We start from the raw sequence: 16,057 nt of genomic DNA, 5'->3' as shown, positions 1-16,057 counted from the left end.
TCTGACCCAGGGGAGCCTTGGGGCAGGACCCGCCCTCCTACCGACCAGCCTGCACACCTTCCCCAGGTTCTGTATCACCTCTTTGAGGAGTTTGCCAACTATGACCGTGTGGGCATCGTGGACATCGTCCTCGGCTTCCTGAGCTTCTTCGTGGTGTCCCTGGGCGGGGTCTTTGTGGGCGTGGTCTACGGGGTCATCGCAGCCTTCACGTCCCGGTTCACTTCCCACATTCGTGTCATCGAGCCGCTCTTCGTCTTCCTCTACAGCTACATGGCCTATCTGTCAGCCGAGCTCTTCCACCTGTCTGGCATCATGGCGTGAGTCTGGGCTTGACACGGGGAGGCCGCCCACTTGGATTCCCTGGGCTTGCAGGGTCACCAGGGAGCTCTCTAGGGCCCAGCTCCAACTCCAGGGAGGAGACCCAAGCTCCACGCCCCAGGCCCCAGGCCCCAGGCCCAGCCCTGGAAGCTCTGAGTTTAAAGTTCTGGGAAGTCTAGCCTTGCTGTTGCTTTCCTTCATGTGTCTCCAAGGGGGCCCCTTGGGCTGGGCTGGACACAGGCACTCATGTTCAGTGTTCCCCTCGGCAGCCCCAGCAAGGAGGCCTGAGGCTTCCGCTGAAGTGAGGAGTCCTGAGCCCTCAGCTGGGCAGTGACGTCAGAGACAGTGAGGGGCAAGGGGTTCCCATAGGCATGGACTTAGGAAGTGCAGAGGTGGGCTGGACTGGGGGGTTCTGGATGGCAGCGAGAGAGCCGGGCCAGCGGAGCCTGGGTGTGGGCTCCAGACAGCTCCCTGTGGGGACCCCCATGCGTTAAGGGGACACCACACTTGGGGATGGGGGCGTGTAAACCCTAGGCCATGGACATGTGTAATTGATTTCCTGTTAGGAACAGGCTTTGGAGTTGGCCAGACCTTAGCTTGAGTCTTAGCTCTGTCCCTCGCCAGCAGCATGACAGTGGGCAGGTGACTTGACTTTCCCTCATCTGAAAAATACCAGAATATGTCTGTGGGGTTGAGTGAGAGGCTTCCGTGAGAACAGGTGTGGAAAGCCTGTAAGCAGAGCCCAGTGAACAGGCAGCTGGCAGCCTCCCTGGCAGTTGGTGGGGGTCGGGGGTCGGGGGGCTCTGGGAAGGTGCAGCTCGACTCTGAACCCGGAACCCTGCCTCCCCTGACCCCAGACTCATTGCCTCGGGAGTGGTGATGCGCCCCTACGTGGAGGCCAACATCTCCCACAAGTCCCACACAACCATCAAGTATTTCCTGAAGATGTGGAGCAGCGTCAGCGAGACCCTCATCTTCATCTTCCTTGGCGTCTCCACCGTGGCCGGCTCCCACCACTGGAACTGGACCTTTGTCATCAGCACCCTGCTCTTCTGCCTCATCGCCCGAGTGCTGGGTGAGGTCCCCGGGCCCCAGCCAGGGGAGGGGTGTGGGAGTGGAGGGCTGGGGTGGGTGGGTGCTGTGTGTGTGCACGTGTGTGTGTGTGTGTGTGTGTGTGTGTGTGTGTGGTGGGTTGTGTGGAGGGGCTGGGGTTGGTGCCTGGCTGCCCCCAGCACAGCCGGACAGCAGGGGCTTCCCCAGTCCTCCTCTCCACAATGCCAAGGAGAGAAGCCCGCTCTCACAAGTCAGTCACTGTGTGTCAGAGTGGAGGGGCCTCAGGGACCCTGCGGTTCGGGGCCTGTCAGGCCTGAGGAAGGGACCGAGGCCCCCACAGTCCAGGTCTGCGAGTGTTCCCTGCTGTCCCCCGACACAGGTGACTTTAGCACTTGCAAAGCTGCGGGCAGCTCCTCCAAACCTGTGCTGCCGCCTGGTCTGTGCGAAGGACCAGGCCTCGGGCCCCTGGGTCCTGCTTACGCTTTGCAGACACATCTCACCTCAGGGCCTCCCCCTCCCTGGATCTCACCGCCTCCTCTCTGCGGTTAGGTCTGTGGTCCTCGGCCTGACTGGGTGTCACAGTTCCTTGGTGTGCTTTTTAAAATCCCTTTAACCTGGGCCTTGTCCCCCATAGATTCTGCTTCTGACAGTTGAGGTTGCACCCATGCCTCTGCATTTTTTAACTTCGTATTACAGGAAATTTCCAGTCGGAGAAAAGTAGACCCCATGTACTCATCCTATTTACTCAATGAGTGTCGCCCCGTTTCATCTCTTTCCCGATCATCCTCCCACCCTGTGGCCACTAGAAGCTTCTGTGATGCCTCTAACGTACATCCAGGTTGGGGGCCCCCTTAAGGATCCACCCAGCTCCTGGATTGAGGGATTCAGAGGACCCTGGGCTGTGGGACCCAGAAAATGACTGAGCTGCATGGGCTTATCATGGAGGCGTCCTCCAAACAGAAGTCCCTAGTGCAGAAGCCAGGAGGCTTTGAGGGCGGCCTGACCCTTGACCCCTCCTCTTCCCACTCCCCGGCAGGTGTGCTGGGCCTGACCTGGTTCATCAACAAGTTCCGCATCGTGAAGCTGACGCCCAAGGACCAGTTCATCATTGCCTACGGCGGCCTGCGAGGGGCCATTGCCTTTTCTCTGGGCTACCTCCTGGACAAGAAGCACTTCCCCATGTGCGACCTGTTCCTCACTGCCATCATCACCGTCATCTTCTTCACCGTCTTTGTGCAGGTGCTGGACAGGGTCGGGCAGCCCTGACGGGGCCCCTGACTGCCATTGGGAAGAGGAAGCACATGATCCAAGAGGGGGCCATGAGGTCTAGTCCCAGCTCCACCAGTAACTTGGGCTTCACAACATTGGGCAAGCCACACGCCTTTTCTGGGCCTCAGTTTCCTCAGTTGTTAAGAGGAAATTGTGATATTAAAAAATACTCTTTTAATGTATTGATTTTAGAGAGAAGGGGAGGAGAGAGAGAGAAACAATGATTTGTTGTTTTGTTGTTCCTCTTATTTATGCATTCATGGGTTGATTCTTTTTTAATGTTTTTTTAAAGCTTTTATTTATTTATTTTTAGACAGAGGGGAAGGGAGGGAGAAAGGGAGAGAAACATCAGCGTGTGGTTGCTTCTTGTGCTCCCCCTACTGGGGACCTAGCCCACAACCCAGGCATGTGCCCTGACTGAGAAATGAACCAGTGACCCTTTGGTTCTCAGGCTGGTGCTCAAACCATTGAGCCACACCAGCCAGGGCCATGGGTTGATTCTTGTGTGTGCTCTGATTGGGGATCGAACCTGCAATCTTGGCATATTGGGACAACTCTCTAACCAGCTGAGCTGCCCAACCAGGGCACGAGGGGATTGTGCTAATGAGCCATGGTGCTGACAAGTCAGAATGTAAAGGAGTCAGACGCTGCCTGACTTAGGAAACCAGAGGGAGAGAAATGGGTACAGTCAGCAGGCCCACAGTCAGTGCTCACTGGAGGGCTTTAGGGAAGTGATCCAATATTTTAGGATCTCAGTTTCTACATCTGTAAAATGGGAATAATAGCACGACACAGGGAACAGGAAAGGCTACTGAGCTAGGCAGCAGGAGGTCCAGAGTCAGCCCAAGCTCTGCTGCTGTCTCTTGACCCTGGAAGATACCCTCCTCCCGTCTCTGGGCCTCAGCTCCCCATCTTTAAAGTGAGGAAGCTGGACTAGGTAATCCTGAAGGATCCTTCCAGCTTGCTTGCCAGTGATTTCTGTGCATTTGCATGACCCAGGCTCAGCTGAGAGCCCACCCCAACCCCCCGGTGGTCCCCAAAGAAGCCCAGCCTGGGATCATGTGAGTCCCACCTTGCCCGATCTGTGACCTGGGGCAAGAAAGAAAACACTCTGTCTGGGCCTCGTTTCTCTGCCACCCCTGCCGCCCCCTCCGTCTTTCCTTGACATGCATCCTTGCGAACATTATTGCCTTCTCAGGAGAAAACAATGCAGAGGAAACGTCTTGGGGCTGGACTTATTTTCTGTCCTTCAAAAGGAAAGGGGGCGGCCTCTTTTTTCTCTTGCGCAGCTTCCATCTCAAATATTTTATCACCTTGACTTTGCTGTTGTATATGCTAATGGTTTACCAAGCCCGTTTCCAACAAAGTGGCACTGAACAGCAGGGCTCTCCCCGCCTGAGTCTGAATCCAGCTCTCTGAGACCTTAGGCACTCACTTAACCTCTCTGAACTTTGTTTTCCTCATCTGTAAAATGGGGACAGTAAAAGGACCTACTTCTTATGGTTGTTGTAGGTGTTAAAGAGCTAATACGAGTGAAACACAGCTGGCTCCAGCACATGGTGATTATGCAGTTAAATTAGCTGGTGCTGCCGTTACTAGGTGCCCCTTGGCTGCAGTCCCGCAGGGTGGGCAGAGCACAGGCAGTTCTTCCTGTTACCCCGGCCCGACTTCCTTAGGGTTACAGAACATGCTTGTGGTGGAGCTCGCACTTAAATCCCGGCCCTTGACCCCTGACCTGAGCTAGATGACCAGTGTGAGTCATTTGGCTGGATAGGCTCTCAGACCTCTGGCTGCGTCTTCGAGAAGAGCAGGTCTTGGGGACCTGCCTTTATAGAAGCGCTGGCATGGATGTTGAGAGATTGGTGGCCTCAGAGCAGAGGGCATCCCAGCCTTGGGTCCTGGGGCGGGGGGCGTGACCTCCTTGCCAGGGTAGGAGAACTAAAGGGCTAACACCTGCCTGTTCCTTAGGGTATGACCATTCGGCCCCTGGTGGACCTGCTGGCCGTGAAGAAAAAGCAAGAAACGAAGCGCTCCATCAACGAGGAGATCCACACTCAGGTACTGGAGGCTGGGCTCTCAATTGCAGAAGTCTCGGGGAGCAGCTAGGGCTTGCATCCACGCCCTCGGTCAGCTCCTTCTCCCTTGTCCCAGGACTGGGTGGTCTCTAAGCCTCTTGAGGTCACCAGTTCTTGTCATAGGGAGATGTGGTATAAACAGCTGGGAGCCTGAGGTGGGGGTATCAGGCGCAGATGGGTTTGGAGAAGGGAGGTCAGCCCTGCCCCAGTGGCAGCGAGTTTGAGATGCCACTGGGGTTCAGGATGGCTGAGGTGTAGGCGCCACCTCCTGGCTGCTCCTGGAACTGCAGCGTTGGTCTGAGCAGAGCAGCACTAGGTTTGAAGGTGGGGGGCCTATTCAGAAGTCTTGGTAAGGAAGGAGCCGAGTAGTGAGGCTTGACCTGGTTCTGGGCCCATTTCAGTTCCTGGACCACCTTCTGACAGGCATCGAGGACATCTGTGGCCACTACGGCCACCACCACTGGAAGGACAAGTAGGTGGCAGGCCTGGTGGGCAGGTGGGTGGGGAAGGGCAGGTAAGGGTCTCCCAGGGCCTGGGTCTCTCCACGTTTCCCCCCCCCCCCACCAGGCTCAACCGGTTTAACAAGAAGTATGTGAAGAAGTGTCTGATAGCTGGGGAGCGCTCCAAGGAGCCCCAGCTCATCGCCTTCTACCACAAGATGGAGATGAAGCAGGCCATCGAGCTGGTGGAAAGTGGAGGCATGGGCAAGATCCCCTCAGCTGTCTCCACCGTCTCCATGCAGTGAGTGCTAATGGCCAACCCTGGCGGCTCCTGCACCCACACGCCAGCCCCGCAACACCAACCTGGAGCAGGCCACCTGGGGGGGAGGGGCTGTGAGCACGGCCCCTCTGTCATCCTGTCAGGGCTGATGAGAACTGCAGGGCCACACTGGGGCCTGAGGCTTTGCCCACTCACCCAGGCCATCCCCAAAATGACTTCCCTCTGACCCAGCCCAGGGGGCTCCACGGTCATAGGAACTTCCTTGGGGACCTAACCTGGGTTGTGTTGTCCCAGGAACATCCACCCCAAGTCACTGCCCACCGAGCGCATCCTGCCTGCACTCTCCAAGGACAAGGAAGAGGAGATTCGCAAAATCCTAAGGAACAACTTACAGAAGACCAGGCAGCGGGTGAGGGGCTGCTCCCTGCCCGGCTCCCCTGCAGGACAGGAGCCCCTCTGCCCCGTGTGCCCTAACCCTGCCCCACACGTGTCCAGACCTGCCCCAGCCCCTCCAGGCCCCGCCTGTGGGTCCTGCCCTGCCTGACAGCTGCTCCTCCCACAGCTGCGGTCTTACAACAGACACACGCTGGTGGCAGACCCCTACGAGGAGGCTTGGAACCAGATGCTGCTCCGGAGACAGAAGGCCCGGCAACTGGAACAGAAGGTGTGTCCAGGACGGGAGTGGCTCCTTCCTTTCTCTGGCTTCTTCCTCTTCCCGCACCCCCACCACCAAGCCCTTCTGAAGATAGAACACTCCAGTCAGTCTGTCTTTTCCGTCTCCTCCACCTGTTCCAAAAACTAACCCCTAGCGCAGGCTCCAGAAAGCCCTGCTCCCCACTAAACCCAGTGAAGAGGCCAGACTCCTCATCGTGCCCTCAGGCATCTGCCCAGGAAGCACCTCCATGTAACTCTCTTTTTCTTCTGAGAAGACTAACGCCCACGGGGAAAGAGAGCCACCCAAAATCACAAAACAAGGCACGCACTCATCCCATTCATTCCTTCAGGGAACATTTGTTGAGTGGTCCCTAAGTGCTAGGCCTCTGTGAATCCAGGTGGATCAGCCCGATCCCTCCCTTAGAGGGCTTCTCATGCGGTGACCCTTGCAAGACAGGACGTGCAAGGGACCCTGAGTACCTTGAACAGGGATGGGGTCAGGGTATATTTAGGAATCAGAGCCACGTGAAGGGAGTGTGGGCGGAGGGAGGCCCGGGCAGGGGGAAAACGTGCTCAGTCACAGGATGTGGCCCATTTTAGAAACAGAGGGTTCAGCTTTCAAGGGAAAATTGTTAATGGCGTCATAAGGGTTTGGGTTTTATTCTATAGGCGCAGAGAGCTGTGAAGGGTGCTGAGCGAGGGAGTGACAGGAAGGGGTGGGAACGGCCCGGATTAGGGTAGTGGCAGGGAGAGACAGAAAGGAGTGGGTAGATTCAAGGGCCATTTAGGAGGTGGAACTAACCGGATTCGGTCACCGGTTTGAGGTGGGGTTGAGGGATGAGAAAGAGGAGTCAGGGGTCATGTCCAGTGTTCTGGCTGGGGTAGCTGGGAGTGGTGGCTGTGATAGGGGGGACGCCAAGGGAGGAGCAAGGTGAAGAGGGAAGATAAAAAACTGAGTTTATTTTCAGTACAGTGCATTGAGATGCCTGGGGGCCGTCCAGGACCCAGGTGTCCATGCCTGAGTTGACTTTGTGGGCCTGCACCTCAGGGGCAGGTGTGGCTAGAGCCAGAGACCCGGCAGTGTCACCACGGAGCGGCAGAGCAGTGCGGAAGTGTCGGGCCGCCCAGGAGGTGCACGGCTTGCGGAGGCCCTGGGCCGAGCCTCCACGAGCCCCTGCAGTGTCGGCATGACACAGCCTAGTGAGGCACTGCCGAGAGGGAGAGCACCCCACACCCGCCTGTGGCCGCCAGCCACCCGTGCCACCCGGAGTGGCTGCCCCAGCTCACGCCCGTCTGCTCTTTCTCTGTCAGATCAACAACTACCTGACAGTGCCGGCCCACAAACTGGACTCACCCACCATGTCTCGGGCCCGCATCGGCTCAGGTAAGGCAGGGCACGGGGTGGGGGGGGGGGCGGGGGGGCCTGGTGAGGGGCCTCGCAGCTGGGCACTCAGGGCCACTGTCCCTTCGAGATAAGGCTCCAGCAGGAACAGGCCTCAGAGAGCCAGTGGGGAGGACAGGCTTCTCCTTCACTGACCTCCTCCCAAGTCCTGAGCTCTTCCCACCTCAGGTGGAGTTGGGGGGCAGCCCTGCTGCCCTCCCCAGGGACAGAGCTGTTCCACGCGGGCTGACAGAGGGAGCTGCTTGCCCAGCAGGGAGGCAGGAGGGGTCTGCACCGCTGGGATCCCCAACGCAGGGAGGAAACTAGAGCAGGCCTTCTGTCTGGCCCGGGTCCCTGGGGGCCGACGGTGCCTCTGGAAGGAGCCCTAAATCTTAGACTGAGGAGGAACACCCGTGGGAGCCCCTGGTCTGAGGAGAGGAACACAGTCCTACCTCTGAGACCCCAGCCTGCGGGGAAGAGAAACTGCCTGGTGAGGGCCCTTCAAGTCCGCGTGGAGTGGTCCTGAGACTCACCAGGATTGCTCCACTCACGGGAGGTTCTGTGGGAGCTGCCGGCACGGGCGGGCTGAGGGTCTAGGGCAGCAGCCAACTTGTGCCTCGCTCTTGGTCCCCAGATCCACTGGCTTATGAGCCGAAGGCCGACTTGCCTGTTATCACCATTGACCCAGCCTCCCCACAGTCGCCCGAGTCTGTGGACCTCGTGAACGAGGAGCTGAAGGGCAAGGTCCTCGGGCTGAACCGGGACCCCAGAGTGGCTAATGAGAATGAGGACGACGACGACGGAGGCATTGTGATGAGGACCAAGGAGCCCTCTTCCCCAGGCACTGATGACGTTTTCACCCCTGGGACAAGCGACAGCCCCAGCTCCCAGAGGATACAGCGCTGCCTCAGTGACCCAGGCCCCCACCCTGAGCCTGGGGAGGGAGAGCCTTTCATTCCCAAGGGGCAGTAGTGCTGCGGCCCGTGGGCGGTGCCTGTCCCACCACGGACTCTCCCACCAGAGCGGGGGGCTGCTGGGAGTTGGGGGGCTCCCCTCGTCCTTCCTGACCTGGATCGCCCCTCCCCCGACCGCATGGCAGCTGGGCCCACCACAGCACGGCTTCCCCCGCCTCCTGGGAAGCACCTTCACTTCCGCCGGAACTGCCTTCCCAACTCACCTGGCAGAACTGCTGGGCTGTGAGGCAGACCCTGCCCCTTCCTATCCAGGCTCTCTCCCATCCCCAGGGGAGGGCCTCTCCGAGTTCCCCAGAGCTTGGTGACCCCCCTCCTTCTCCAGCACCCTCCTCATTCAAACCAATCTTAGTGTCTAACCAAAGAGCCGCTGGCTCAGCCTTGCCCCACCTGGGAAGCGAAGGAGCCCAGGCCTCTCTTGGCCCAGGCCAGGCTCTCCATTTACAGGGGAAAGGCTAGGGAGAGCAGACATTATTTTTTAAGGTTTTTATTTTCTTAGGGGGAGCAGACTTTTTTTTTAAGGTTTAAATTTTCTCATTTGAGGGAGAGGGGAAGCGAGGGAGGGTGGGAGAGGGAGCGGGGGAGAGAGAAAGAAACATCAAAGCTGCCTCCTGCCTGCTGCATGCACCCATTCGAGCCCGGAATCAAGCCTGAAACCTGGGCATGTGCCCTGACCTGGAATCAAACTGGTGACCTTTTGGTTACAGAAGATGCTCCAACCAACTGAGCCATGCTGGCCAGGGCAGGGGAACAGATATTTGACGGGCGAAGGGATTGGTGACCCACAGCTGTCCCACCCTCCTGCCAGCTCTGTCATCCTGGCCAGCCACTCCGGCATGCCCGTACTCAGAGCTGCATCTCTGAGCTTCTGTGTGTGGAGCTGGGTCTCTGTGGACCGTGGTGTGACTCAGCTTTTTAAATTGCTCCAGTAGGGACCACTGAGCCCTCCAGAGGCTGCTGTCAGGGGAGGGATTGACTGGGGCTCCGGGAAGTGCTGGCTTTTTATCTATTTTTGGTTGTTCACATGTCCATGTATGATCTCTTTGCACAGAGGCCATTCCTGTTTTTAAATCATTTTTTAAAAACCCTGGCTGAATGAAGCTCTGGTCCTCCTCCAAAGAATTACCCTTTCTCATTTGGGTCTGTCTGCCCAAACTCCCCCAAATCGGTCCTCTGCCTCCTGGACTCATAATGGTAGCCCCAAGGCTCTGATCTCAGAAGTGACACCCTAACCCCAATCTTGGTTCTCTCTGACTCATGGATGCTGGGCCTGCTGGGCCTTCTTTGCCTTTGGCCCTGACCCTCAGTTCCTGCCGGCCTGTTCTTTCTCTCACCCCTTCTGTTGGTCCCGGGAATCTCTCCCTCTTATGTTCATCGCACCCAGCTTGCTGTGGAGCCCAGTCTTCAGGGGAGAAGACCTCCCCTGAGCATCTCCTGCCCAGCCAGGGCTGGTGGATGGGCAGAGTCCTGGGCTCCCAGAAGCCTTTGCTCCCAGGTACACACTTCCACTCCCATGCCCCCATGGCCAGGCCTAGGACTACTGGTGTCCGTCCTCCTCCCCAGGGCACTCCCCCAGGATTGTGCAATAGTCAGAGCGCCCCTCTTCCCAGTGCACTGGGCAGTGGGTGCTCATCTGCCCCCCTCTCCATGCAAGTGCTGGTTTGGGCAGGAGTCACCATTGCAAGGGTGACATTGACAACCATGTTTAAAGCCACCACAGCTGCTGCTGCTCTGCCGCCTATACAGAAGAAACCAAACTTTTTCATATTCTAATAAATCCATGTGAGTTTTTGATAGAGTTGAGAGCTGTTTCCTGGGAACAGGGACTTTCGGGAGTAGGGTGGCCTGGAGCCGGAAGGACTTAGCTCAGTGGCCGGCATGGAGAAACGCCTTATCTGCGTCAGCTGCCGGTGCGGTGCTCGCTGCACGCCAGGCACCAGGGATACAGCTGCACACAAAGCAGAGCACTCCCTAGCCTCGGCTGCCTCCAGCCTCCAGGGAGGAGCGACATTAGTCACACGCACAGACCAGGAGAAACCCGATGTGTGTGAATGACAGTGAATGAAGATTGGGGTGGGAGGGGAGGACTAGAGAGTGAGCTGAGGTTAACCAGGTGAAGATGGTTTTAGAGACTGCCCATGTATTCTAATTGCGAGCTGCACAGTGAGCACCCCTGGAACCTGAGAGACTGGTGTGACTGTGTCTGGGTGACGGGAGGGGAGGCGAGGCAGGGGCCCTGCAGTCCAGGGTTAAGATTTTGTCTTATACAAACCAAAGGGCAATGAAAAGGTTCTCACCTGTAAAGTGGAGACAGTAATTCCTGAATGAAATGTGCTCAGGTGTGTAGTGGGCTTAGCACAGTGCAGGCCCCCAGTGAGCTTAGTTCAGCCAAAGTTGGATTCCTGCGTTTTCAGGAGCTGACCACCAGAGGGCAGTGGGGCCTTGGCACACAGCCCCAGCACCCTTGGAACCTGGGTTGTCCATGAAAGCATCTCCTTCGTGCAGCCTGGGACCTCTACATGGAGTTGGCTTGTCTCACAAAAGCTGAAGTATTCAGTGCCAAAGGACTGTAGGGAGGACCACACCATTGCTATACCAACTGGTGACCCACAAAGAAATGGATGGGATGCTCACAGGGATGTTGAAGAGCCTTCAACTAGGATTGTGACAGGGGTCTGGGTAGAGTTAAGGGGGCCTACCAGGGATGGGAGCTCACACTGCAGGAGGCCATCCAACTCCTAGACTTGAAAGGCAAGGAGGGAGTTTTACCACAGGGAAAGGACACAGCCCCTGCCAGGCAGGGACCCATCGGGTGAATACTCTGACTTCGACCCTGCTGGTGCCTGTCCTTGGCCACACCCAGCTGAAAGCTAGAAGGAAAGGCATCTGAGTGACTTGACTGAGTTCGGCCCACCTGGGTTAGCCCTCCAGTAGACGGAGCAAGGGGGAAGCAGGTTTAGAGGGGAGACAGGATATCCAAGTAGAACATTTTCTTTTGTCCCCCACCATCCATTCTTGTATTTTTTTAAAAAGATTCTTAGAGGGAAAGGGAGGGAGAAAAAGGGAGAGAAACAGTGATATGCAATAGATAAATTGATAGGTTGCCTCTTGAACCACTCCCACTGGGGACCTGGCCAGCAACCCAGGCATGTACTCTGACTGGGAATCGAACCAGTGACCTTTTGGTTCACAGGTAGACACTCAATCCACTGAGCCACACCAGCCAGGACCATTCTTGCCCTTTAGATGAAAAACCCATGTCCCAATTGCCTGATGGTTACAGAATTTCAGTTCAGGGAGATGAAAAACATTTGGAAATAGGTTGTGGTGATGGCTGTACAATTCTGTGAAGGTACTAAATGCCACTGGTTTGTTCACTGTTCGTGTTTCATTTTATGTCATGTGAGTTTCACCTCAACTTTTTTTAATGGAAGGAGGGAAAAAGGTTCTTCCCAACAGAGGAAACCGTCCCATCGATCACCACCTATTTGTCATATTCACCATGCCCTTGCCTTCAGTCATTGTCACCTTGAGTCTAACTTACATTGTTAGTCAGGCACTAGGGCTCTTTCAGCGAGACAGCAGGGGAAATTATAAAAACCTGCTGCAGAAGCTCCCCCCGGCCCCCGCCCTTCTGCATCTGGTCCCAAGCACTAAAGCAGCAGCCATCACAAGTCCTTCCACGCCCATGCTCCTCTTCCCAGCGGCCAGCACTTCAGCTGATCCGGTTCTCTACTTGTTGGGGTGTCCTAAATCGTTATCTGTAAGCAACTCAGGTTCTTACCTTAGGTTCGTCAGGCGGCCAAGGTTCCCACTGACAGTTATTACTGGACATGGGAGATCTGAGAGGCACCCGGTAAATCCTGGATGCCGGACGTAGCTTTCCTGCCCAGCCTCCATTTTCCTTCTGGTCACCAGGATTAGTTGCCCCATCTGGTACAGTTGACCCTCTCTCTGCCTTTTGGTTCAGCAACCTACAAAGCTCAAAATAACCAGCAAGACAATCTTCCAGTTTAAGGAGACCACATCTGTGTTCCCTGGGGGGAATATTCCTCCTCTGGGCACCAAGGACTCCAGACTCACTGAACACCAAGTTGAGGGGATGGAAAGCACAAATTTCTCCATCAGGCTGTTTGGAATAACAGTGAGAAGAGCCACTGCCATCTCCACACCGTGGCCCCTGGGAGTCTGGGTTCCTTCTGGGAGAGCTGGAGCCACGCACTGGCCACTGATTGAAAGCTCGTGCTGCATCTAACCCATCAACAACTAACCTTGCGGGTGTTGTCTCCCAGCTGGCCCTGTAACGCTTTTCCATCCAGTCAACTGCTCCGAGTGACAGGCCATGTAATAGGTCCAGTGCCTTCCGTGGGTGAAACCACTGCTCTGGGCCCTTCACCCTGAAATGAAGACAGGCAATGAGCAGGTGGCACAGTGATGAGCTCGGCATTCTGGGAAAGCCCAGAAATGATGGTGCTGGCAGAAGCACTGCAGGCAGGGAAGTTCATGTCTGGAATATGTATTCACTGCCATGAAGTAGTAAGTGTTCCTTTTGTGAAGGAAGGGGCCGGTGCAGTCAACCTGCCAATAGGTAGACAGCGGGTCGTCGTAGAGCAGCGGCTCTCAAATTTTGGGCCTCAGGAGTCTTTTATACTATTAAAAATTACTGAAAAATTACACTCAAATTACAAAGGGTTTCTGTCTATGTGGTTTATATCTATTTTAGTGGATCAGACATTAAAGTTTTAATTTGACTTGGGGTGGTGAACACACGATACAATGTACAGATGCATTATACAACTGTACACCTGAAACATAATTTTATTAACCAATACGTTCAATTAAAAATTAAGGCTTTAATCCCTGGCTGGCATAGTTCAATGGATTGAGCGCAGACTGAGAACCAAAGCATCGCAGGTTCGATTCCCAGTCAGGGCACATGCCTGGGTTGCAGGCCATGGCCCCCAACAACCACACATTGATGTTTCTCTCTCTTTCTCTCTCTCTTTCTCCCTCCCTTCCCTCTCTAAAAATAAGTAAATAAAATCTTAAATAAATAAATAAAATCTTTTAAAAAATTAAGGCTTTAAAATATTAATTTACTTAAAATGAATAAACCCAATTCAGGTTAATATAAATATAACATTTGAACTGAAAATTAACTTTCAGATCAAAAATCGTGAGAAGAGTAGCATTATTTGACATTTTTGTGAATCTAGAATCCGGCTGAAGAGAAGACAGCTAGACTCTCAAATCTGCCTCAGCATTCGGTCTGTTCTACACATCTCATGTAGCCTCTGGAAAACCCCACTATATGCTTCTGAAAGAATGACAGTGAACATGGCAAAGAATGTCTTGGCATTAGTATGGAAGTGGAGCTGGCCTCACGGAACCCATGGAAGAATCTTGGGGAACCCCAGGGGCCTGTGGGCCCCACTTTGAGAACCATTGCCCCAAGGAACGTGAGCATGTGGAAAACTCGGCCTGGTCCTTGCCGCCGGCAGCTCGGGCACTCGGCACCGCCAGCAGCCAGATCAGCATTGGTAGGAGAATGGGTTGAGCCAGGTGTATTCGTTTTCCGTGGCTACTGTCATAAATTACCACAAACTTAGTGGCTTAAAACAACACAAATTTATCTCACAGTTCTGGAAGGCAGAAACCTGAAATGAGTCTCACGGAGCTAAAATCAAGGCATTGGCTGGGTTCCTTTCTGGAGGAGAATCTTTTTCTTGCCCCTAAGCTTCGAGGGGCTGCCTGTATTCCTGACGTTCACACTCCAACCATCTTCAGAACCGGTCACGGCCAGTCAAGTCTCTCTCACGTCACACACATTTGACCCCACATTTAAAGACCCTTGTGATTACTCTGGGCCCACCCAGACAATTTAGGATAATCTCCATGTTCCTAAGGTCAGCTGATGAGCAACCTTAATTCTGTCTGCTACCTTAATTCACCCTTTGCCACATAAAATATAGCATACTCACAGATCCCAAGGACATCTTTAGGCATTACTCTGCCTTCCACACTACAAATAGCCCCTGTCCCTGCCACCATGGTTGCTTTGTATGGCGACCCACTCAGCAAGAACCAGGGTGCCTGCTTCTATAGCAGGCTGACATCTATAGAATGAGTCACCTCGTCCACCTGATTACTGAGAGCCTCTTTCAAAATGGATGCCCTCTCAGGGAATTTGTGGGTTAAAAATAGTTCACTATCTGTGCCCCGTTCCAGCAGTCCATCCATGCATCCCACCCTTAGACCTCCTGACCACCAGCCTTGGTGTTTTCAAGTCCCTGACGAGCCAGCCAACTTGTTAGCCACTGTCCATGAACCAGAATAGGTCTGTGCCTTAGTTTATCTTTTCTCCCATGCAAAATGGACAATCAGTGTAACCAGAAGTTCTGCCCATTAAGATGATATCTCTTCATCACTGTTTCTTAGAGACACCCTGAGTGTGGCTTTAATGCAGTAGTTGTCCGTTTGGGCCTGATGCTAACACACCACGCAGACTCACTTAGAAATCATGTCTGTGCCTTTCCTTCTGTGTTAACTGGTCATAGCAACTTCCCCATCCACGGGTTAAGGGAGAAACAGTCAGGCTGTAAGAGCAGCTACTGTAAGAATTTGATCCATCTGCCCATGCAGTTTCCTTGTGCCTTCCGGATTTGCTCAGACCTGATCTCATACGTATTTTTTAATAACAGAATGTTACCGTGCCTGTCCAAGTTTATGATTAGATGGATCAGGTAATAGCCACTTCTGGCTGCATGGGTCACTTGGGGTCCCATAATCAGGCATTCAGTCTCCACCACGCCCAGTTGAGAGCCAGGAGCTGTTTTTAAGTGGAGACTGGTTATTGGCAGAGAGGGCACGAATTAATCCAAAACCCTAAGGGTCTGAAACTCTATTTCGACTTTCCTATAGAAACTTGTCCATACTGGCATGTTTTGCTGCCATAGTCACTTCCAAATAATAAAGCTCGTGTGACAAGGCAACTTGCTCTGCAGCCTGGACCTGCTGCAGAGTCTTATGTTGCTGCAGGCCTCACGCAAAATTTGCAGTCTTGTCCTGGCTGGTCTGGCTCAGTGGATTGAGTACAGGCCTGTGAACTAAAAGGTTACAGGTTCGATTCCCAGTCAGGGCACATGCCTGGGTTGTGGGCTAAGTCTCCAGGCGGGGCAGTGTGAGAGGCAACTGATCGATGTATCTCTTACACACATCACATTGATGTTTCTCTCCTTCTCTAAAAGTCAATAAATAAAATCTTTAAAAAACCACCAACTTGCAATCTTACAAGTTTTCCAGTAAATACATGGAACCGCACAGACAAATGTATATGTTGCCTCTAAACTCCAGAGTCCCAGCCAACATTTTGCTTCTTTCTTCATAGTGGACGATAAAGTTTCAAGAGGAGATATCCTGACATGCCCCAGATCACTGGACACTCCGAAATGTTTACTGTAAAAGTTTATATAACATGCTTCTCAATATTTGTGAGATTTATCACTCTTCCTTTGGCATAAATGTGTTCTACTAAGAATCTAAAGTGTTTGCAATTTCCTGCTCACTGGGCCCAATTACCATAAAGTCATCGACAGAATGGACCAACATAATGTTTT

General features: G+C 54.2%; 1 protein-coding gene across 1 annotated transcript in view; it reads left to right on the top strand.

Moving 5' to 3' along the window:
* SLC9A1 (solute carrier family 9 member A1) overlaps nt 1-10,239 on the top strand; it is a 46,943-nt gene extending 36,704 nt beyond the window's left edge. The window contains exons 3-12 of the mRNA XM_045859072.1: nt 67-317; nt 1,176-1,393; nt 2,408-2,610; nt 4,609-4,698; nt 5,117-5,187; nt 5,283-5,456; nt 5,730-5,844; nt 5,998-6,099; nt 7,401-7,473; nt 8,105-10,239. Of these exons, the coding sequence (XP_045715028.1) occupies nt 67-317; nt 1,176-1,393; nt 2,408-2,610; nt 4,609-4,698; nt 5,117-5,187; nt 5,283-5,456; nt 5,730-5,844; nt 5,998-6,099; nt 7,401-7,473; nt 8,105-8,442 (1,635 nt within the window). The 3' untranslated portion in view covers nt 8,443-10,239. The remainder of the gene's footprint in view (nt 1-66; nt 318-1,175; nt 1,394-2,407; nt 2,611-4,608; nt 4,699-5,116; nt 5,188-5,282; nt 5,457-5,729; nt 5,845-5,997; nt 6,100-7,400; nt 7,474-8,104) is intronic.
* Nucleotides 10,240-16,057: the final 5,818 nt, after the last annotated feature.

The sequence above is a fragment of the Phyllostomus hastatus genome, unplaced genomic scaffold, assembly GCF_019186645.2.
Source record: "Phyllostomus hastatus isolate PE091 unplaced genomic scaffold, TTU_PhHast_1.1 phas_scaffold_182, whole genome shotgun sequence".
Lineage (NCBI taxonomy): Eukaryota > Metazoa > Chordata > Mammalia > Chiroptera > Phyllostomidae > Phyllostomus > Phyllostomus hastatus.
The sequence above is the reverse complement of the archived record's forward strand: the minus strand, read 5'-3'. Positions and strand labels throughout refer to the sequence as shown.